The sequence below is a fragment of the Galeopterus variegatus genome, unplaced genomic scaffold (genome assembly GCF_000696425.1).
Source record: "Galeopterus variegatus unplaced genomic scaffold, G_variegatus-3.0.2 Scaffold2280, whole genome shotgun sequence".
Taxonomy (NCBI): Eukaryota; Metazoa; Chordata; class Mammalia; order Dermoptera; family Cynocephalidae; genus Galeopterus; species Galeopterus variegatus.
Window position 1 is genome coordinate 120,818 of NW_007728391.1, and position 22,369 is coordinate 143,186.

Consider the following 22,369-nt stretch of genomic DNA (forward strand, 5'->3'; position numbering starts at 1 on the left):
CGCCGACCGTTTCCCGCCTGCTCCCGACCCGCGCCGCTGGCTCTCGGGGCCGCCTCCGCGCCAGGTTCTCGCTGCGCCAGCCCGGCCGCAGCACCCGAGGCTCAGGCGTTGGACGGACCATGGTAGGGATCCGCGATCACAGAAAATGCACTACGCGAGCCTCAGAAACGCGGTTTAAGAAAAAATGGCCATAGTGGCTATAAGATATTGAGAAGGGCTGTTAATAAGATTTTAAAAAACAAAAAACCCGGCAGTTCCAGCTCCTGATGGGCAAGCCGGTCTCTTCTTTTTCCCAGTGGCTTGTTGGGACGTTTTCAGTCCCGACATTTGGCCTTCGTCTACTTTGGGGAATGGATGGATAGATGGACGGACTGCGGGACTATGGTTGGACAGGTGGGAAGGGAGAGGATGGTGGGACGAGGGACTATGCCTGACCCTTTGGTATCAAATCGGGAAAGGCGCTAGTGACAGAGGCCCCACGGAAACGGAAGGGAGGCAAACGAGTCCAGGACGACTGTAACCCCTCCACTCTAAGGACCATTAGGGCGGGTCCACCTCTCATTCTCAGTGCCGGTACTGCTGGGAAACCCCTCGGGGTGTGCACGGTTTCTAAAGGTGTGACCCCTCAAATTTAAAAAAAAAACAAAACACGCAAGGAAAAAGGTTAATTCGGTTAAATATTTCAAATGCCACGTAGCATTAATGGATGTATGTCGATGGCATGGAGAGGATGGTGAGATGCAAAGGATTATAGTCTGTAACCAGTTCAAGTAGGTTGAGAATTTCTGACCATCCATAAATCTACTAAATGAATAGTCCATGTAGACTGGGAAGGATGATTCCTATAGACATTTACTTATTTGTTTACTTATTTTTGGTTTGGCCCCATTGACATAACCATGGATTCTAACCCACTTCCCAAACGCAAACTCAGAAAATTTAACATTTTAAAGAATTATCTTTCATAAATTATCTAAGCAACAGATGGATATATGATTTTTTTTAAAAGTTTCTTCTGTAACCTTGTTGAGTACGACTGTGTTAAAACATGGATGTCCCGACCCGCGGGATATTCAACACAGACCCTGGAGGGGGGAGTGGGAATTGGATGGGACAAGAGAGGAGAGAAATGGAGACAAGACAGTATTCTGATCAAGTCTCATTTATTAGCCAGAAGGTCACAGCTTATATAGACAGCAAAAGGGAACAGCAGATAAGGAAGTATGCAGCAGATGTTTTCCGGGAAAGACCACAGGGCAAGTCGTTCCAGGAAATAGAAAAGTCCCTGCTATCTTTGGCAAGATAGCAACGCTATTTATGCCCACAGCAGTGCAAGCAGCAGAAGAGCTGGAAGTGGAAAAATACAGCAATTAAGGCCTTGAGGCCTAGAGGCTATGGTCAAGGCTCTATGGCTCCAGGTAGGCAGGCTCTTAGGCAGTAGCCGGGCTCCAAGGCTCCAGACACATGGACAATAACATGTCTACACATTTGAGTTAAAATATGTGTTACAAAGCTAACACATCTTCATTTTAAACAATAAGGAAAAGTACAAAAAAACAGACTTTACTTTTCCTCTATTGAATTACCTTGGTGCCTTTTTGTTTTTCAAAAATCAATTGGCATGTAACGAAACACTCCAGACTAATGAAATTAAATGTCAAAAGTAAATAATATAATATGCTTCTCTATAACATAAATAAATAAATAATAAGGAAAAGCACAAACAACAGGCCTGCTAAATTTTGGGATATATTCTGTTAGTCTATTGTCTAGGCAAATTTATACTTTTTAAACAAAAACGCGCTGACATTGCACATATAATTTTGTAATACTTTTTTACAAAATATTTTTCATAGCAATATTCAACTTCTTATTTAAGAAAAAACCTGTTTAGCTTAGGAACAGAAAATGCTTAAGTCCGGGTGATTTGAAAATGCAGTAGAATCTAAGAGATAGTATTTGCTCTACAAATTTACAAACATCCTGGTAATTGAATCACCACAACCCACCCCACTGCCAAGTATCAGATTCTTAGCAATGCTGTGCATTAAAATGGTGTGGTACTAAAGTTTGAGAACATATATACATTCAATGAGAGCTGCTAACTGCCAAAATGTCATGAATTATTTCACACAAATGAAAGTAACAGGTCATGGCTCATTTTTGTGACCCTTGTTCATGTTCTTGATATAATTGCACTGGCAGCAGTATATATATATATATATATATTTTTTTTTTTTCTTCTCATTAATTGGTTCATAATGATCAAAGTTGTAGTTTTAAGATGTGGCATTTAGACACATTGTCATCATGACAAGTGTTTGGATTTCAAAATTACATATGAGCAAGTCTGTATTTTTGCAGTTATTGTTTATCTTTTGGGCTTCCAGGCCTGAAATTTTTTTATCCTAAAGGGGTATTAGGGAACATGTAGCATAATCCTCCCATTTTACTGCTCTAAGGTGCAAATGTGAATTGTTTCTTCTCTCTGAGCACCAGCTGTCCAAATGGCATGGGGAGGGGCAGTGGAGGCGAAGAGGATTAAAACTAGGGAGGCTCTAAGAAGGTGATGAGGAATTAGGATGCAAAATCCTGTGAATGCCTCTCACAGATTTCTGTAACCCTTCTTATTATATATGTATTTGTTTACATATATATATATACTTGTTTGATTCACCAATATTGATAGTAAATGAAAACAATAGGTAAAAACATTCCAAGTTATTCCTTTACACTACATAGTTTTTTCAGGGCTGTACCACCCCACCCCAGCCCCAGACCATTTAAAATAAAATCTAGATCTCATTTAAGGATAAAAGAGGAAGCCCTGTGCTTCCCATCTGGGAGACTTTGTGTAAATTACCTGGGGATTCTGGACCTTAATTCCTCATTTGTAAAATCAGAGAGAGCCACCTAAACTGAATGTCGGGTACCCTTTATTCTTATAGTCTATGATTCTTTGAAATTACAAAAATGGTTACACTAGAAAATTACTTTTTAATTTACAAAACCCTTTTTTTTTTTTTGTCTTTTTCGTGACCAGTAAGGGGATCGCAACCCTTGGTGTGCTGTCACCCACACCGCGCTCAGCCAGTGAGCTCACCGGCCATTCCTATATAGGATCCGAACCTGCGGCGGGAGCGTCGCTGCACTCCCAGCACCGCACTCTCCCGAGTGCGCCACGGGGGCCGGCCCTACAAAACCCTTTTTATTTTTTATTTCTTTTTAATTTATTTTTTTTTTCCTTTTTGTCTTTTTTACTGACCGGCAACGGGATCGCAACCCTCGGTGTTGCGCCCACACCACGCTCAGCCAGTGAGCAGGAACCGGTCTCCACATGGGATCCGAACCCTCGGCGGGAGCGCCACCGCACTCCCAAGTGGCGCACTCTCCAGTGCGCCACCGGGCCGGCCCATACAAAACCCTTTTTAAACATTCAACTCAAAATGGAATAGGTGTGGAGATTGGGCTGCAAATCATTTTACAAAGACTTTATTTACTTAGAATGCAGAACGTGCACATTCATAAACTCCTGGACTCCCTAACATAGCTACTCTTATATAAACTGAGTTTTACTCCAAAGATAGAAGTCTTTAAGTGATTTAGCAACCTTTGTGATAGAATCTTCTTCTGTCTTTACCAAGTGTCTTGTTACCATCAACAGGCTCACTTGCCCTCTCACACTAAACAAATGACCCAAAAGTCCAAAAGTTGGTGCAAAGATTGGAAGCTTTACTCAGATAACTGGCATCAGGGGAGTGACCAGGCTAAAATCATCCTACCTTCTGATGCTTGTTCTGGGATTTATAAAGGGGAAGAGGTGGGAAGGTGAGGTAAGGATTTTGTCCTGCAGGCAAAGGGGAAGGCTGGTCATGGTATCAGCAAAGGGTCTAAGTCAGATGTCAGGGTCCTGTGATGGACTGGGTGCTTTGGCCTCATGGAATCTGCAATTGGTGGACTGGTCAGTTTCAAACTCTTGATGTTATCTCGGGAAAGACTCTTAGAAAGAGCTCAAAGAATCACTGGAACATAAAAATACCTTACTCTTACCTTTAACTAACATGGACACAATTTTCCTTTAAGCTAGAAGGTGAGTTAATAATCATATAAGGTGTTTTGCCTTTCTCTTGGAATTCCTTTGTTTGCAGTTGATTAGGAAAGATAAGAAAAACAAGAAAACGTAGCTTCAATTCTTAATTTTAGGCACACAAGATTTAAAGTAAATCAACATAAGAGGGTATAGTGGGAGATAACCAGAAATAAACTTTAGAGAGATCCTTTTGGGGCATGATTTCGTCCCCTGGCAGTTTCAGCCATATGTTCAGTTTCTCAGTTCCTCTGCTAACCTCAAGGAATTGGTGATTATTGGTTCTAAGTTAATGGATAACTGAAATTTTCTGTTTGGTCTTAGTTACCCCAAAGATGGCCATTTTCTGGCTAAGGTCCCCTTCATTGTTACTTTTCAGTTCCAAAATTCCTTAATAGCGTTATATGCCACTTCAACTGCTTTAACAATTTTAATCCTCTCTGTAGTTTACTGATAGAGTAAAACTAGAATTCACCATTTTAAGAATCTGTACTTATGTATAGATTTGAGGCTTTACAACAAAATCTTTTAACTTAATCTCTCAGCAGATAGTTCTTAAAACATAACATCCTCCCACAGTATTCTTCAAATATTATTTAATGTGTTCTAAAAGACACCCCCTCCTCCAGCACATACACATGCATACACAAATTTTTATTATAGGAACATCCTGGTTGTCTTATAGATAGCCATAAATTTATATATAAAATATATATGTATTTTTTTCTGAGAATTCTAAAAATAAAATCGTACTTCTCAAGAAATCTTTTAGCAAAAATACTGAGTAGAAAATTGTCTTAAAAACTCAAATACCTCCTTTTTTCCCCCTCATCTATAATTTTAGGGCATCCTAGAACGTTTAAACGCTGGCGAGGTTGTGATTGGAGATGGAGGGTTTGTCTTTGCACTGGAGAAGAGGGGCTATGTAAAGGCAGGCCCCTGGACCCCTGAAGCGGCTGTGGAGCACCCAGAGGCAGGTTGGTACAGAGCTCTATTCTAAGGTCTCATGAAGAGCACTGTGTTGAAGACATAGGTCTCCTGTGATTGGTTTGGAATAATGTAATGGAAGGGAGGATTTTAGAAGAGTTAAATGGTCTGGGAGGAGAAAAGTGGGAGAGGCCATTCTAATTTGATGGCTTTGTTTTAGAGGGTAGCCCTTGGACAGGTAGATGAAGGGGATTTGAGCAGTATGTGCCTGAGATAGGAAGGCAAGATGAAATAGTGGAAGTGAGGTTGCTCAGGTTGCGATGCAAAACACTTTTAAAGTTGAGTCTTTCAGATGAAACTAAATGAAGTTCTAGTGGATATTATACAAGATGAACAGTTTTTTTAAATGTTTATTAAAGAAGAGCAGGGCTGCCTGGTTAGCTCAAATGGTTAGAGCACAGCCTTATAACACCAAGGTCATAGGTTCGGATCCCCATACCAGCCAGCCACCAAAACATAAGATAAAGAAGAGCATATTTTATTGAACTCAGTGACAAAGGATGGAAACTAACAATGTACATAAATAGATTAAGAGATAGCACAGCTTTGAAATGAAGCAGACTGCCTGGATCAAATCCTGACACAACCACTTGGCTGTGTGGCCTTCATGAAATGATTTAGCTTCTCTGGGCCTTAGTTATCTGTTCTATAAGGGCCAAGCCCGTGGCGCACTCGGGAGAGTGCGGTGCTGGGAGCGCAGTAGCGGTCCCGCCGCGGGTTCGGATCCTATATAGGGATGAACGGTGCGCTCACAGCACTCACGGGCTGAGCGCAGTGCGGCCGGTCTCAAAAAGGACAAAAACAAACAAACAAACAAAAAAAAAAACTGACATAATATTAAGGTTTTTAAGATGATTAAGTAAGTTATATGTTAAAAGTATTTAAAATAGTGCCTGACACATGTTAAACACTATATGTGTTAACTATTGCTATTAAGTTAGCTGAGTTGTTTCTTCTCTTGACTGTATTCTTGGTTATATTAATCTATTTCTGCTGAAGAAGTACAGAAGTACAAATCAAACTATCCCTAAACAGTATCCAAAGTAAAAGAACTATATTCACACTGTGAAGCCCAGCAAATGTGTACAACTTTTATATTTCCAAACAAAAGTAGAAATAATACTGTGTTCTGCCCTTAAAAAAAAAAAAGGAGAAGAAATTAGTAGGCTTAATTACTAATAAGAAATTAGTAAGCTCAAATTTTAGTTTCACCAGTACAGTTTGTTTAAAATTACAGATTCCTAGGCCCCACTTACAGAAATTTGCGTTCATTAGATCCTAGAAGGGGTCTAGGAACATGTATTTATAATCATTGTACCCCGTGATTGTGAAGTAAACCACACTTCAAGAAGCATTGCATTAAAGGGCTTTAAGGAACACAATGGGTAATCAATTGACCTAGAGTGAGAATTTCAAATAGACCTCTGGTTCGCTTCTTATGGTCTGCTTGCTCAGTTAAACTCAGAATAAAACATTTAATGGGCCAAACGGATATTATTAATAAACAACCCTTGCCCAGACCCTGTCATGTGGACAAAATAAGACTGATTTTGTTTTGTTTTTTTAAAGATGAGCGGTAAGAGGATCTTAACCCTTGACTTTGTGTTGTCAGCACCATGCCCACCCAGTGAGCTAACCGGCCATCCCTATATGTGATCCAAACCCGGGGCCTTGGTGTTATCAGTACCACACTCGGCCCATAAATAAGACTGTTTTTTAAACCACAAGTTTGAATTTTGTTAGCCACATTAAAAAAAAAAACAACTTACATATTAGAGAAGCTCAGGAGAAACTGCTCTGATATGCTCTTTGATTTTATTAATGCAGAAATAGCACATTTTATCTATTGGCCATCTTTGTCCTTAGTATTTTAAGCTTGTTTAGGTGTGTTGAACATTTGCTCTACTTTTTCTTCTGGGAGTCCCATGCTTTTCAAGAATTTACAAAAACTCCATGATACTAAGTTGTTAGATTTAATCCCTTCTGCTACAGACTGAAATCCCATATATTGGACTCTGTCATAATCTGTCTCAAATACTGTCAACCACAGTGGACGATGGGACACATCAGAAAAGACAAATCTCCTGTAACACATCTTCACAGGACCGTTCTCATAGGACAGTGGCTGTATTTAGACTTTTTGGGGAGGTGAAAAGTGTTTAAAACATTTATGCTCTGAATGAGAGGGGTGATCAGTTTTCATGCTATTTTATACAAATGAATTTGTGTATCTGCAAGTGCTTTTATGATTTAGACTGAGTGGTAGCTAAAATTGATATAGAACCTGAAGAGTTTTCTTGCAAGCTGGACTTCACCTGAAACATTTTTATATATCAGGTGCCTGGGCCTGATTTTTTAGTGCTGAAGGCAGTGAGAAAGAGAAGATTATGCCACAGGTCTACAATCCCTTATCCAAACAATTTTGGGGCCAAATGTGTCTTGAAATCCAGAAATTTGGGAATTTTAGGAAGTTAATACAGTTCATATTCTGTATATTATGTGATACTCCCATTGGGCCCTGAAGCAGCCCTTGTAATCAAACTCATTAGTACTTTTTTGCACAATAATGTATGACTACCCACACTAGTTGGTATACAATTATAAGTACCTTCATGTTAGTTCAGGTAACATTTTGCTCCCAAATGATTTTGCTGCAAACTTACTATTCTACTGAAGAAACATTGCAGAATTTTACTTGCCCTTTTAGAGTTTGCTGTAAAATTTCAAAAACTTGCATTTCTCAAGCTAAATTTGGAAGGTTAATATTCAACTATGCTCTGTATATGTATAACCATGTAACATTTAGCATCTATGATGTTAAAATAAAACTACAATAATGAGGAGTTTAAGGCCATAAAATGAAGATAATTAATATTAGTGTAAGTGGTGTCATTGTTTCATAGGGACCAGTCACATCCTTTTCTTGGTAAGAGGATGAATCCAGGATGAACCTTATAATAAGGGAAAACAGGAATTAGAAGTTAAAAGGATATCCAGAAATTATTGGCCTAATCCTCCTGCTAAAGTTTATGCCCTAAGTCATGGTTCTTGTGCCCAATGGAAGCAGCATTGAATTCAGCAATGAATTCAGGTTTGCTGGGTCTGGAGGAGTTTAAGGAATATGCAGTTATAATACTTGGTGAGTCTAAGATTGGTCATACTAAGAGAAGCACTACAGCTTTAAGAAGCATGATGGAATAATGAAATCAATTAAGAACGAGGAGTTTGGGGTCATTGCCCTCTAGAAAAATCTGATAAAAGCCTATAAACCTTCTGCACTGTAAAATGTACATGTACACAAACATTTGCATACCTTTCATGGTTTTTTCACGGAAGCTCTGGAAATCCACCCTGCGACCAGCTGGGTGGACTTCCTGGTTATAAACTGTTCCATCCTAATATCCAGGAACCTAATCTATAGGCCCTTCTCCCCTTTCCAACCACAGCAGCTCCGTGTTTATCTGATTGATACATGGAGACTCCATATAAGATGGTTTTCATTGGTTCTGTTGCTAATTATAACAAGTTTGAGCTGGCTGGTTAGCTCAGTTGGTTAGAGCATTGTGCTAATAATACCAGGGTCCGTGGTTTGATCCCTGTACCAGCCAGCCACCAAAACAAAAAACCAAAAAACCCAAGTTTGATGCCCACTAATTGAGGCATGCTTTTAAGAACTAAACTTTGAGAACTAAAGTTTTCATGATTTTAAAAATCATGAAAAAGAGGGCTATCTAGTTAGCTCAGTTGGTTAGAGTGTGGTTTTTTTTTTTTTCTTCCTTTTTGTCTTTTTTCGTGACCAGCCACGGATCGCAACCCTCAGTGTCGCGCCCGTACCGGACCGGGACCGGCTACGGGATCGCAACCCTCGGTGCTGCTCCCGCACCTCGCTCAGCCAGCGAGCGGCCGGTCTGTATGTGGGATCCGAACCCTCGGCGGGAGCGCTGCCGCGCTTCCCAAGCGGCGCACTGTAGCAGTGCGCCACCGGGCCAGCCCCATAGAGTGTGGTTCTGATAACACCAAGGTCAAGGGTTCAGATCCTATACCAACCAGCTGCCTAAAAATAAAAAAAAAAAAATTATAAAATAATGAAAATGTTTTCCTTCCAAGCTTAGAAAGTATTTTCTAAAATTCAAAAGCTTTTTTGCTTATTTTTTTCATTTAAAAACAAAAACTGAGGCTTCTATGTTCTAGAAGCATACAGAATGGATGCGTAAAACCTCATTTCCAGTCTTAGCCCTTAAAGGTCTAAGAACTCCAGTGACCAAGCAATTTCCTAGCCTCTGATAGAGTTGCTCCTCGACCCTTGGATTGTATAGGCCTTGAAATTTCAGAATAAATTTGAGGGGCTGATATAGGATTGCTGATTCCTTTTTCTGCGTGGTTAATTTCCCTGACAAAACAACACCATTTAAGTCTCACTCTCATTTTACAAAAAGAATATTTTTCCTCTGTCTCAGAATGGCAGTCTCAAGGCTGAAAACAAGAATTCATTGGAGAATTTTTTGTTTTTTTTAAATGCCTGTGCCACACCCCAAACCCATTAAATTAGAATGTATGTGGATTTGACCCTTACATCTGTAATTTTTAAAAACCTTGCAGGTGATCTAATGGGCAACCAGGGTTTAGGACCACTATTTTAGAGCAAAGGATAATTCTTTAAATTATCCTTAGCTATATGGAAAAATATTCCCACCATATTTCCTCCTGCTGGTGAAACTTTGTCACTCAGCATTCATCCATGTACCTGTGTTTGGAAACCTTGCTGCAATGCTTATTCCACCCTGCTGTAAGAATTATCTTTCAAAAACACTGAGCTAATCACATCACTCAATTGCTTACAAATGGTAGGCGGTTTCCCTGATGCCTGCAGTCTGGAGCCTGGACTCCTTGAAATGATGTGCTAAACCATTGTACTCTGTCCTCCAGCCCCTTTCCAACTCAGCTCCCACCACTGCTCCAACATATCCTCAACTCCAGACACTTAACTACTTGTCATCCCCCCAAATGCCAAGCCTGTTCCTGCCTCGTTGTCTTTGCTCAGGCTGTATTCCCTCTGCAGGAAATGCCCTTCTCTACCATCTCTGCCTGGCAAAAAAGTGCTGAATTCTTTGAAGTGCTGATCAGATGATTCCTCCTCTGTGGGACCTGCCTTGTCCCTTTGTCCCTTGTCCATGGTAGAAATAATCTCCACTTCCTGCATAGCCCAGCCCCACAGTGTTGTGGTCAGTTATTCTTGGATGAACTGTGAAGTGCTCCAAGGACAGCGCAATGGATTGTTCATCCTTATGTCTGTGTCTTCCACAAATACAGTCAGTGAATAATGAATAAAATAAGCAATGTACAAAATGAGCAAATACAGGAATGTGAGCTCTGCCTCTGATCATCTAGCCATAGCAGGTTTGCAGGAGTTTCCAAGAAACCCCAGATCTGCCTCTCATTTATCCCCCTAGATATGCAAATGCCAAGCAACCAGATATGTAAGCAGTTATTTCATGTGTGTTTATCTGAGAGCCATTTGAAAACATCGTGGGTTAATATATTGATAGAAATGATATCTTTCCCCATTCACTCTCCCAGTTCGCCAGCTTCATCGAGAGTTCCTCAGAGCTGGATCAAATGTCATGCAGACCTTCACCTTCTATGCAAGTGAGGACAAGCTGGAGAACAGGGGAAACTATGTTGCAGAGAAGATATCTGTGAGTAGCACCACCTGTGCAACTCTTAGAAGGGCGTCACAGACACACATTTCATCACCAAAGTTCTCATAGAGAAAAATGTTGAGCTTCTTCAGAGTTTTGTTTATTTCTAGTAATACAAAAATAAGAGACATGTGAATAACACTTTTATGTTTTACCTGGAGTCTCTAAAATTAACAGAAAGGCATTTAATGAAGCAAATTAAAGAAGAGGTATTTGTTGATTAATCCTTCTCCCAGTCTCTGACTAAGTTAGTGAGTAAAGTGAACATCCTTATAAATTCTTACATCCTTACAGTTTTTTTTTTTTCCTTTTTTGTCTTTTTTCGTGACCAGCAACGGGATCGCAACCCTCGGTGTTGCGTCTGCACCTCGCTCAGCCAGTGAGCGGCCGGTCTGTATGTGGGATCCGAACCCTCGGCGGGAGCGCCACCACGCTCCCAAGCCGTGCACTGTAGCAGTGCGCCACCAGGCTGGCCCCTTTACAGTTTTTTAATGTGGCATAGTGTAGGGGAAAGATTATAGGTACAAGGAGTCAGTAAACCTGGATTAGTGCCTGATTCAGCTATGATCAACTTTGTGATGTTGGGCAAACCATTTACCCCCATCAAGGCTGAGATTTCTTCATCTCTAAAATGAAAAGGACGTTCTAAAATCCCATGAGTTTATTTGACCTACAGTGCTAGGTTTTGAGGGTTTCTTTGGTTTGTTTTTTGAGGATAATGGTCATTTTTAATGTCTGAATAATTAGAAAAGAACTTACTAGTCATGCATTTATCTTGTGCATGTATTTAATTGAGAAAATACATAATGACAAAAAGTCATGAATTCTTTAGTCATTTTAATCTTATTAATTATAAAAGCAAATCATCACAACCACCACTATTTGCTAGGTACTCTTCTAAGTATAATTTAGGCATTGGAAGATACCAGATCACATCCTTTTATGTAAAAACCTTGACCCTATCACCATCTTCGGTATGATGTCCTAGATACTACATTAGATTTATTGTTGTTATCTCTATTACAGGTTGAGTATTCCCAATGTGAAAATCTGAAATCCAAAATGCTTCAAAATCCAAAATTTTGGGGGAGCTCACATGACACTCAAAGGAAATGCTCATTGGAGCATTTCAGATTTGAGATTTTTCAGATTAGGGATGCTGAACCAGTATAATGCAAATATTCCAAAATCTGAAAAAAAATCCACAATTGTACTTGTGGTCTCAAGCATTTCAGATAAGGAATACCCAGCTTGTATTAGTGTTGTTACTGCAAACTGCTCAACTCGGTAAAGCATTGAACTATTCCATAACTGTATTTTTCTGGAATAAAATCACTATTGTAAACACACAACTAAGATGTGGGTGTTTGAATAATAATTTTATTTCAATTTCACATGAAAATTTAGATGTATCATATATTTATCCATTTTAGGGGCAGAAAGTCAATGAAGCTGCTTGTGACATTGCCCGGCAAGTGGCTAATGAGGGAGATGCTTTGGTAGCAGGAGGCGTGAGTCAGACACCTTCATATCTTAGCTGCAAGAGTGAAGTTGAAGTTAAAAGAATATTCCAGCAACAATTAGAGGTCTTTATGAAGAAGAATGTGGACTTCTTGATTGCAGAGGTAAACAAATATATAATCAAAGGATTGGCCCATTAGCTCAGTTGGTTAGAGCATCTGATAACACCAAGGTCCAGGGTTCAATCCTTGTACCAGTACCCTTAGTACATTTTCTCCAGCTCTTGCTTTCATGTGGCAAAAGGATTTATGTGGACTTTCATGAGGACTATGTGGGTTTAGGTGACAGTTATAACTAGTAATACTAATATTTAGTTTTTGAAATCTTTCTCCATTTTAGGGCTTCTGCTAAACTTGGTTTAGTTAATCTAATACAGTGTTTTCAAACATTTTGACTGCAATCCACAGTAAGAAATCACCATTCTATTCTATTCCGTTTAAGAGTTTGAAAAACACTCATCTAGTGCTAATCAAGTTATTAAGCAATAGAATAGGTTTCCATAGAGAAACAAGATTACAAGTACGATATCCTTCACGTATTTCAGTATTTTGAACATGTTGAAGAAGCTGTGTGGGCAGTTGAAACCTTGAAAGCATCTGGCAAGCCAGTGGCCGCAACCATGTGCATTGGCCCAGAAGGAGATTTGCACGGTGTGACCCCTGGCGAGTGTGCAGTGCGCCTGGTGAAAGCAGGTGATGACAGATTTCAATCGGTTTGCTATTAGTGAATCTTTTAAAATAATATGCGCATTACTACTTGGCCTTTTGGTTAAGATCAAGTGTAGAATAATATATTAATAGAGAGCTGGCCAGTTAGCTCAGTTGGTTAGAGTGTGATGTTGTAACACCAAGGTAAAGGGGTTTGGATCCCCTTACTGGCCAGCCACCAAAACAATAAAATAAAATAACATGCAAGTACAAATGCACATCCATCTATAAATCACTGTGTACTAATTATGTTAACAGGAAAGCCATTAATTTACTTTTTTAGAATTATTGATAATATCATTATTGAATCTCAGAGGAAAAAAGGTTTTAAAAATGCACACACACCAAAAAAGGCAACTAGACTTTTGCAGGTTTAACACCTAGACGTGAGAATGTTTTAGTAACTTAAAGGAAGCATTAGGATAAGTTGTGTTTTATTTTGAGCTTATCTCAAATAGAGGTCTTTAAATATTAACGTTAATTGCCCTCTTTGCCAAGGTTTTTCCATTCTCACAAATTACTAGTATGCTTTGCTTTTCGTAATTGGTATAATAAATCAAAAATTCTTTGACATATCCAGCATCTCACTGTGGGTTTAAAAAAATCCTTTGATATGAAATATTAACTACCTAATATATCTTTTCATATAATTTCCATCTCTAATATTGGGTTTTATTTCAATTAGGAGAAGCTCACAGACTGTCTTCAAAACTGCATCATTTTAAACCCAAGGAATAACTCAGTGTCAGTGGAAGAGTCCAACTTACTTTGTGTAACAGAAATTTTGACTGTTTAATTTCTGATTTTTATCCAACTCCTGATTTTTCATGAAAGTCACTTTCATACTTGTCATTATCAATAACAAATATGTAGATTTAGGGATAAAATTGTATAATCCTAATTGTTGATGGAAAAATATATAAATAGGGGAGAAGCAAGTAAACTTTCTTCAAAAAGATCAGAGAAGAGCCTTCATCATTTCCATTGTTAAATTAGCAGGGGTGCTTGGCCTGCATCTAATCCTTCCACATCATTCTGTTCGGAGTAGGTAGCCACAGTTTTTGACTGAAGAGCGTAAATAGAAATAAAATTTTATTTATGGCTGAATAATGCTAAACAGGGACGAACCTTGAAAACATCCTGCTAAATGAAATAAGTCCGTCAAAAAAGGACAAATATTATATGACTTCACTTATACAAAATATCTAGAATGGACAAACCCACAGACAGAAAGTAGGCTAGAGGTTACCAGGAGCTGGGGTCAGGGAGAAATTGGGAGTTATTTATTAATGGGTACAGAGTTTCTCTGAGTAGATGAAAAATTTTAGAAATAGTGATGATGGTTGCACAACATCATGAATGTAATTAATGCCGCTGAAATGTACACTTAAAAATAGTTAAAATGCCAAATTTTATGTGATATATGTTTTAACACAATTTCTAAAATTCAAAAGAAAACAAAGAAAGGTTCTACTTAGGAATTTCTCCCATTTTGAGAGGATGGAATAAAAGAATTATAATGTCATGTTGCGTCCTCAAATCTTCTAGAGGAGAAAACTTCCAAAATCATGTCTAATGATAGCCATGATAAATCATCTTTGGTCTATGTATACAGTAATTAAGAACACAATGACCATAAAGAAAGTATTCAAAAAAATGGAGGTATCTAAAAAATATTTTGTTCTCACTACCTCAAACTATACAGCAACAAATTTTGCAGGAAAGCTATAAGAGAGCAATCTCATATAGTTGTGAATCTGAGGAGGCTAAATGTGAATGAAAAGCTTGTGAAAATGATTGATAGGCTATTAACCACACTGAGTGGCTGAAGTCAAAAGATTTCAAGATTTTTCTTCCAAAATACTGACCCTAGACACAAACTTCCTAGAAAACACATTTTTGAAAAACTTTTTTAAAAATTATGTCATGCTATAGGCCCAAGAAGGCTAGTGGAATTAGTAAACTGGCCTGATGAAAGAGAACATTGATTTGCACCTCCAATGAACAGTATGGCAAGGAAAGGAACAATCTAGCAGTGGGGAGTGTTAAAAAATTACTGTGCTTGCATTGCAACATAAGGTCAAACGTTGAAAAATTGACTGCTACTACTTGAAGTTAAAAAAAAGCTCTAATAATGATTTTTTTTAAAAAAAAGATGGACAGCCAAGCGTGCCTAAATGACACTTCAGTTATACCAGACACTTCAAAGCACTTTTCACAGAAAGCACTTCCTGCCTGCTAGTAATCATTCTCTCTCCAAGCTAAGATAGATAGGTTTGTGGGGAGTGAGGACCAAATGCTGCACTTCCAATTCATCAGTCCAAATAAAAGCGTCCCAATTAAAGAGTGGAGAGCTGTGTATATCTGGTACATCCCTAAAGCTGAAATGTCCTTCCGCTTGCAGGAGCTTCCATCGTTGGTGTGAACTGCCACTTTGACCCCACAATTAGTTTACAAACAGTGAAGCTCATGAAAGAGGGCTTGGAGGCTGCCCGATTGAAAGCCCACCTGATGAGCCAGCCCTTGGCCTACCACACCCCCGACTGCAACAAACAGGGATTTATCGATCTCCCAGAATTCCCCTTTGGTAAGACAGACATTTTATAAATAGCCTTAATATCTTTGTTTGGTAAATTTCAAATAAATCTACATATAGCCAGAGAGCTTTTTTCATAGTGAAGAAACAACTGTTTATCTCTTGTCCCAGTCTCTGTCCCTGCAGCCAAAACCCCCCTGATATTAGACAGGAGCAGAAGGAAAAGACGGGAACAGTTAGCTAAGAAGAGTTCTGATCTTAAATGTAAAATCAGAGGAGAATCAGCATCTAAATAGAGAGCCAATTAGTATACTTTTAAGTGGGTGAAAAAAAAGGGATGCCTTGCTGGGTGGGAATCAGCAGACATTTGGTCTGGTTCGAGCTCTGTTGCTGAGTTGTGTGACCTTAGGAAAATCCTTGAATTCCTCTACATCTTAGTTTTTTCCTCAGAAAAATAAGGTTAGACCAGTTATCACCAAGGTCCTTTTCTCCTATTTTGAATATTGCTTAGATGCTGCAGAGTTTGGGGAATGTGGGAAAGATACCATCATTGGGTTATCTGTAGAAACAAATTTTAATGGGGAGACCAAGAAGATAAGGTGAAGGAATACTTGCAGTCTAGGCAGAGGGATAGAGCCTCTCAGCATGTTTGACAAGTGGGTGTGAGTCCACCCCAAAAATCAAGCCAGAGAGGTCAGTAGGGACAGAGCATGGCCAGCCTCCTGTTCCATTCTAAGGTCCTTATACCTATCCTATACTCCACAGGGCCCCTTGGAGAAGTAAGATATTATGAAATATAATAATTCTGGAAGAACCACGGAGGAAGATTAGCAAAGCCCTTCTGTTATTTATTGCTATATGTCATAGTACTGCAAAACGTAGTGCCTTGAAGAAACAAATGTTTATTATCTTACAGTTTCTATGGGTCAAGAATTTGGGAACAGCTTAGCTGGGTGGCTTTGGGTCAGGGTCTCTTCCTGATATTGGAAGGGGCTATAGTCATCTGAAAGCCTGATGGGAGCTGGGAGATCTACTTCAAAGCTCACTAGATTGGCTGTTGGGAGTTGGTGTCAGTTTCTTGCTCTCTGTTGACTGGAGGCCTCAGTTCCTCAGCTCATGATGCCTGAGTGTTCTTCCAATGTGGCAGCTGGCTTCCCCCAGCATGAGTGCTCCAAGAAACGGGAAAGCAGACACCGTGTTTTTTATAACCTCACCTCCCAAGTCACATACCATCCCTTCTGCAATATTCTAATGACCTCATGGACCAACCCTGATAGGATGCAGAAGGGGACTGCACAAGGATGAGAAACTTAGAGGGCGGGGATCATTGGGAACCATCCTGAAGGCTGGATGCCACAGCATGCAAAACTGGACATATAAACACAAAGTAGCTAACAGTTTCAAAAACTTAAGAATTTGAATATTGATAACTTATTTAATTTATAGGACTGGAGCCCAGAGTTACCACCAGATGGGATATTCACAAGTATGCCCGAGAGGCCTATAATCTGGGGGTCAGGTACATTGGCGGGTGCTGTGGATTTGAGCCCTATCACATCAGGGCCATTGCAGAAGAGCTGGCCCCAGAAAGAGGCTTTTTGCCAGCAGCTTCAGAAAAACATGGCAGCTGGGGAAGTGGTTTGGACATGCACACCAAACCTTGGATTAGAGCAAGGTAAGTACCTTGAAACTATGTTTGCTAATCCAAACTCAATTAGATGATGACTGTGTCCAAGTGAGGCCATTAAAAAAGAGTGCAAGATACTTGCTATGTGATGATGAAGAATCAGTCCTCCTCCTTAAATTCTTTCACGGAGATGTTTATGAAACATCCTTAAGGGGTGATTTCTGGAGAAGGCTTTTAGAATATAGGAGATAAATAATATAAGTGGCAGTGAAATGTGATTTCAAGCTCTACTAAAGCACCATCCATGTGGTGGACACCAAGATTGAATGACATTGATTTTTAAGAGTTAAGTATGAGTTAAGCATAACAAATACCAATAAAATGTCTGTCCTGCCTCAAGCATGATTTTCAGAGCTAGGACTACAGTGGTAAAGAAGATAGGCAAGATCTTTGCCCTTAGAGTTACACTCCAGTGGAGGAGATGAATAGCAAACACGTAAACAAATTTTATGACAGGCAGCATGCATGCAGGGCACCAGAAATATAGAAATTGAAAGCTCTGGACCCTGGCTTAGACACTCACAGTCCACTGGGGAAAGCCAGTGCATTATACTGTGGTAAGTGCTTTAGCAGAGGCATGGATTAAAAAGTAACAGGAGACAACAATGACTTTCTGCCTAATAGAAAGGTATTTTAGAAGAAGGGGTTTGGGGACTGGGTTTTGCAGGCTAAGTAGGCTTCCACCAGGTAGAGAAGGAAGTGGGTGGAGGATGGGCCCTCCAAGCAGAGAGAGCAGTTCCGCTCCAGTCAGCAGACATTAATTCAGCACAGCTGTCAGACACTGTTGTGGATGCTGAGGTAGCAAGCTGGACAAGGCACAGCCTGGTCGCCAAGGAGTTAACAGTCTAGTAGACAGATAAACAGGTAAGGTCAAATAGGTGTAGTAAGTTCTAGGATGAAGATGTGCACAGGTGTGCAGGGTCTGAGCTGATGGCCCATTGGACAAAAGGCAGAGGGGATGTTAATTAAGGATTTCTAAGAAAGCAGATGCCTGAGCTGAATTCTGAAGGAGGAATTACATTGCCAGACAAAGGAACGGCCTACAGGAAAGCACTGAGAGGTGAAAAGACCATGGTGTGCTGAGAAACTAGAAGTTTGACAATACCTGAGACAGAATTTGATAGAAGACACATTCCAGGGGGAGGAGGAGGAATACTTTTATTCATGCTCATGAGCTATGTGCCACCTCATTCCTAGGCAGTGAAGAGCTTGTAGGGTGTCAAGCAGCCCAGAAAAAGGTTAGATTTGCAAGTGAGCATGTTGGAATAGTCTTGTGAGAAGTCTTGCTAACAGGGATACCAGACATGTTGAGGCCTGAACTTTAAGGAGACAATGGAAACAGAAAGGAAAAGGACAGAAGCAGAACCCACCGTCAGAGGTGCGGATGTGTCGTCTTGGGTTTTGGGAAGAGCAACAGATGTGACTCAGCTGGTTCATGAGGCAGAGACGCACTAGAACATGAGGATGGGGAGGTAGTGTGCATTGGGTAGAAAATATCCCTATTCTAACTTCTTAGCTTTTGATCCCTATATGAGGGTACTTCAAAAGTTGGTGGAAAAATAGAATTAAAAGATAATAGGAATCTTTCCCCAAACTGTTTGAAGTACTCTCATACATATATTAAAAGAAGAAATTCAAAATAATACTAGACCTGCAAATTCTGGGAGGGAAAAGGTTAGTCCAGATTAATGTGTGTGTTTTCCAGAGTAATGTGTGTGTTAATGGACAAACTCTTAGAATCCAGATGGCTCCGTCGATGTAGTCTACCTCAGGGACATAAGGACCAACACTGTGGGAGGAGTCTGATGTTGTACGTTTTGTTCACACAGGGCTAGGAAGGAATATTGGGAGAATCTTCAGATAGCCTCAGGCAGGCCATACAACCCTTCATTATCAAAGCCAGATGCCTGGGGAGTGACCAAAGGAACAGCTGAGCTGATGCAGCAGAAAGAAGCCACATCTGAGCAGCAGCTGAAAGAGCTCTTTGACAGACAGAAATTCAAATCTGTTTAGTAGCCTCAGTGGAACCTGTTTTTGGTATATTCCTGTATGTTTGGGTCACAGTTCCTACAAATAAGGAATGGATGGTTAAAAAGCAATGTTTGTATTAATGTCAACTTGTACATATAATTAGTATTAGTGGATCAAAATAGAATTACAAGTAGCACGTGACAATGTTGAAAGTATGCTTTAGAAGTTTAGTTAGAAGCTAAATAAATAGGAAGTAAATCTTAAACAGGCTTACTAAGCACCCACCATGAGTAAGGTATTATGGAAAGCTGTCTCAAAGGCAGAGTAATTCAGACGTTAATCCCACTTCAAGAAGTTGGTAGGCTACCAGGGAGGATGAGACATGAACTGTCATAAATGACCCAGCAACCATCCAGGAATAGATAAAGTGCTATGGAAAGTGGCTTCTAAGCTCTTTTGAACATGACCCTTAGTAAGAAACTCAATTTATATAGTGACCCAGGAAAGCATATGATATATAACCATTGAAATAAGGTGTGTGATCCATTCTGGTATTTTCTATTCTATTCCTTTCTGTCATATTTTATTAATAAAATATGCTGGTTGAAACCCTTCAAACTGATTTTTATGACCCATTAGTGGGTTTTGACCCACAGTTTGAAAAACATTTCCATGGGACACTTTAGATATGGGGACTTTCCTATTTAAGTTTATTCTTACAAGAAGGTCAGTCATATGGGCCTGCTCAACAAGTATTCAAAGCTCAGAGTCCTGCTTTCAGAGTTCTTCTATTTCCTGACCCACTTCTACTGCTAAGAGATGGACCAACCAGTGGGTAGAATGGAGGAGACATTACTGTTTTGGCCCCTCCATCCTGCTCGACACTGGATCCACCTAATAATTCCAGTTGGTAAGGCTGAGGAGCAGTGAGCTTGAGTTAGTTTGGTAGCTTAAAGTATAATAAGAAAAAAGAGATTGTCAAACTCTAGCCAGATTTCCTAGATTGAACTATGATATTTCTACCTGGTGATTTAATATCTACTCTCCTATGAGAGATCAAGCCTGAAGATGCAAGACTATTAGAATAAAAATGGCAGGGCTGGCTAGTTAGCTAAATTCATTAGAGTACAGTGTCATAACACCAAGGTCAAGGGATCGGATCCTGATACGGACCAGCCACCCCCCGAAAAAAAAAAAAATAGAATAAACATGGCTACCCTTCATGTATTACAAAATAATTCATGCTGCTTTCTAGACATTCTTCGATTGGTTGACTGTTTTATCATTGTAATTTCTTCAACTATTAAAAAAGAAGAGCAATGAGATTATATTGGTTGTATTTTTGTTATTTCAACAATTTGGTAAGTCCAACAAGAAATCTCTATATCTCAATTTCTCCATCTTTAAAAAAAAAATACTACCTATTTACTTCACAGGTATGCTGGAATTTTAACAAAGGAGGTAGCAGTATTCAAAGGGAAAATAAATTTCAAGAATTTTCTTACTAACAGAATAATCCACCCTTCTTTACCCAATGCACGGAAAGAGAGCCAAAGCAGCACAACTTTCAGAGGTTGCATAGGGCTGAGGTGAAATGAGTAAACTTTGGGTTTTTTTGCAAAGTTCCTATCTACCATTCCCTTCTATTGTCAAACCTAGTTTAACATTTAAACTTTCACTCATAGATGATAGAAACATTAATGGAGGGCTGGCCAGTTAGCTCACTCAGTAGAGGATGGTGCTGGTAACACAATGGTCAAGGGTTCAGATCTGCTAGGGGTTGAATGTGTCTCCCAAAGTTGCATGTATTAGAAATTTAATCCCCACTGTAACAGTGTTAGAGGGTGGCAAATCCTGTTACGGTATTGAAAGGTGGGGCCTTAAAGAAGTGATTAGCTTGGAGGACTGTCCTCCTGAAAGGATTGATCCACTCATGGAGTGATGAACGTGGTTCTGATGGCTTTAAAAGGAAACTGAATGAGAAGCTCGCTTTCTCCGCTCTCTCTCTCTGCTCCACTATTCTTATGCTGTGAGACCTCGAGGTCACTATCACCACCACCACCACCAAAGGGACTTTGGACTTCCCAGGCTCAGAAACTGTGAGCAAATAAATTTTCTTTTCTTTATAAAATACCCAGTTCTGTGTATTTTGTTATAAGCAACAGAAACGGACTAATATAGATAAGATAAAATTTCTTTCTCTTTTTCATTTGCATATCTGCTCTAAGAGTGAGTTTTATTCTTTTGCGTGTTATCATGATGGTACTTATTGTTCTTTTGCTTCAGATGTAGGACTCCCTTAAGGATCTATTATAGGGACAGTCTAGTGGTGATTAATTCCTACAGTTTTTATTTGTCTGGGAAAGACACTATTTTTCCTTCATTTCTGAAAGATAGCTTTGTTGTATATAGTATTCTTGGCTGGCAGGTTTTTTTCTTTCAACACTTTGAATGTATTACCCCACTCTCTCCTGGCCTGTAAGTTTTCTCCTGCGAAATCTGCTGTTAGTTTGATGGAAATTCCCTTGCATGCAACTTGACACTTTTCTCTGTCTGTTTTTAGAATGCTCTGTCACTGACTTTTTATAATTTGACTATGATATATTTTATAGAGTACCTTTTTGGGTTAAATCTATTTGAGTATCTTTGCATCTCTTTGATCTGGAAGTCCATCTCTCTCTCAATGCTTGGGAAATTCTCAGCTATTTTGAGTCAGGAGGCACTTCTTCCTAGTTCAAGGCTGCCAAGAAAGATGGCTTTAGCTTAGCCTCTTGGTACAAGGAGAGGGGAACAAGGACAGATCGTTCACAAAAAAACTAGGAGTCATCCGTTTTCAACCAGGAAATAAAATAAAGAGGGTTGGCATTACTTAGGGTCAACATAAACTCACTGGACAAACTGTTGGCAGTTTATGACCTAACAGGTCTTCAAGAACACTGTAGCAAAGTATGTCTGGGGAAGATGGCCAAGCCAATGAGACCCATAATGGAGTGGACTGGAGGAGGATGGATCAAAGCCTTCAGTTCCCAACTTCTCCCGACGGGGGCAGCAGGTCACCAACAAGGAAATGCCTGAGTAGGCCTTCTGTGCTTTGAACTTAAGCTATTTCATCAGCATAGGCTGTAACATCAAATAGCAGAAATATCTGTGGCCCTCTTTTTTGGTTAGGTCACT

The 22,369-nt window shown here is 39.7% G+C and overlaps 1 protein-coding gene across 1 annotated transcript in view; it reads left to right on the forward strand.

The window, feature by feature from the left end:
* The window catches only part of BHMT (betaine--homocysteine S-methyltransferase), a 21,481-nt gene extending 958 nt beyond the window's left edge, over positions 1 to 20,523 (forward strand). Inside the window, exons 2-8 of the mRNA XM_008581147.1 lie at positions 4,932 to 5,064; positions 10,652 to 10,770; positions 12,207 to 12,398; positions 12,839 to 12,986; positions 15,406 to 15,588; positions 16,984 to 17,212; positions 19,054 to 20,523. Of these exons, the coding sequence (XP_008579369.1) occupies positions 4,932 to 5,064; positions 10,652 to 10,770; positions 12,207 to 12,398; positions 12,839 to 12,986; positions 15,406 to 15,588; positions 16,984 to 17,212; positions 19,054 to 19,237 (1,188 nt within the window). The 3' untranslated portion in view covers positions 19,238 to 20,523. The remainder of the gene's footprint in view (positions 1 to 4,931; positions 5,065 to 10,651; positions 10,771 to 12,206; positions 12,399 to 12,838; positions 12,987 to 15,405; positions 15,589 to 16,983; positions 17,213 to 19,053) is intronic.
* Positions 20,524 to 22,369: the final 1,846 nt, after the last annotated feature.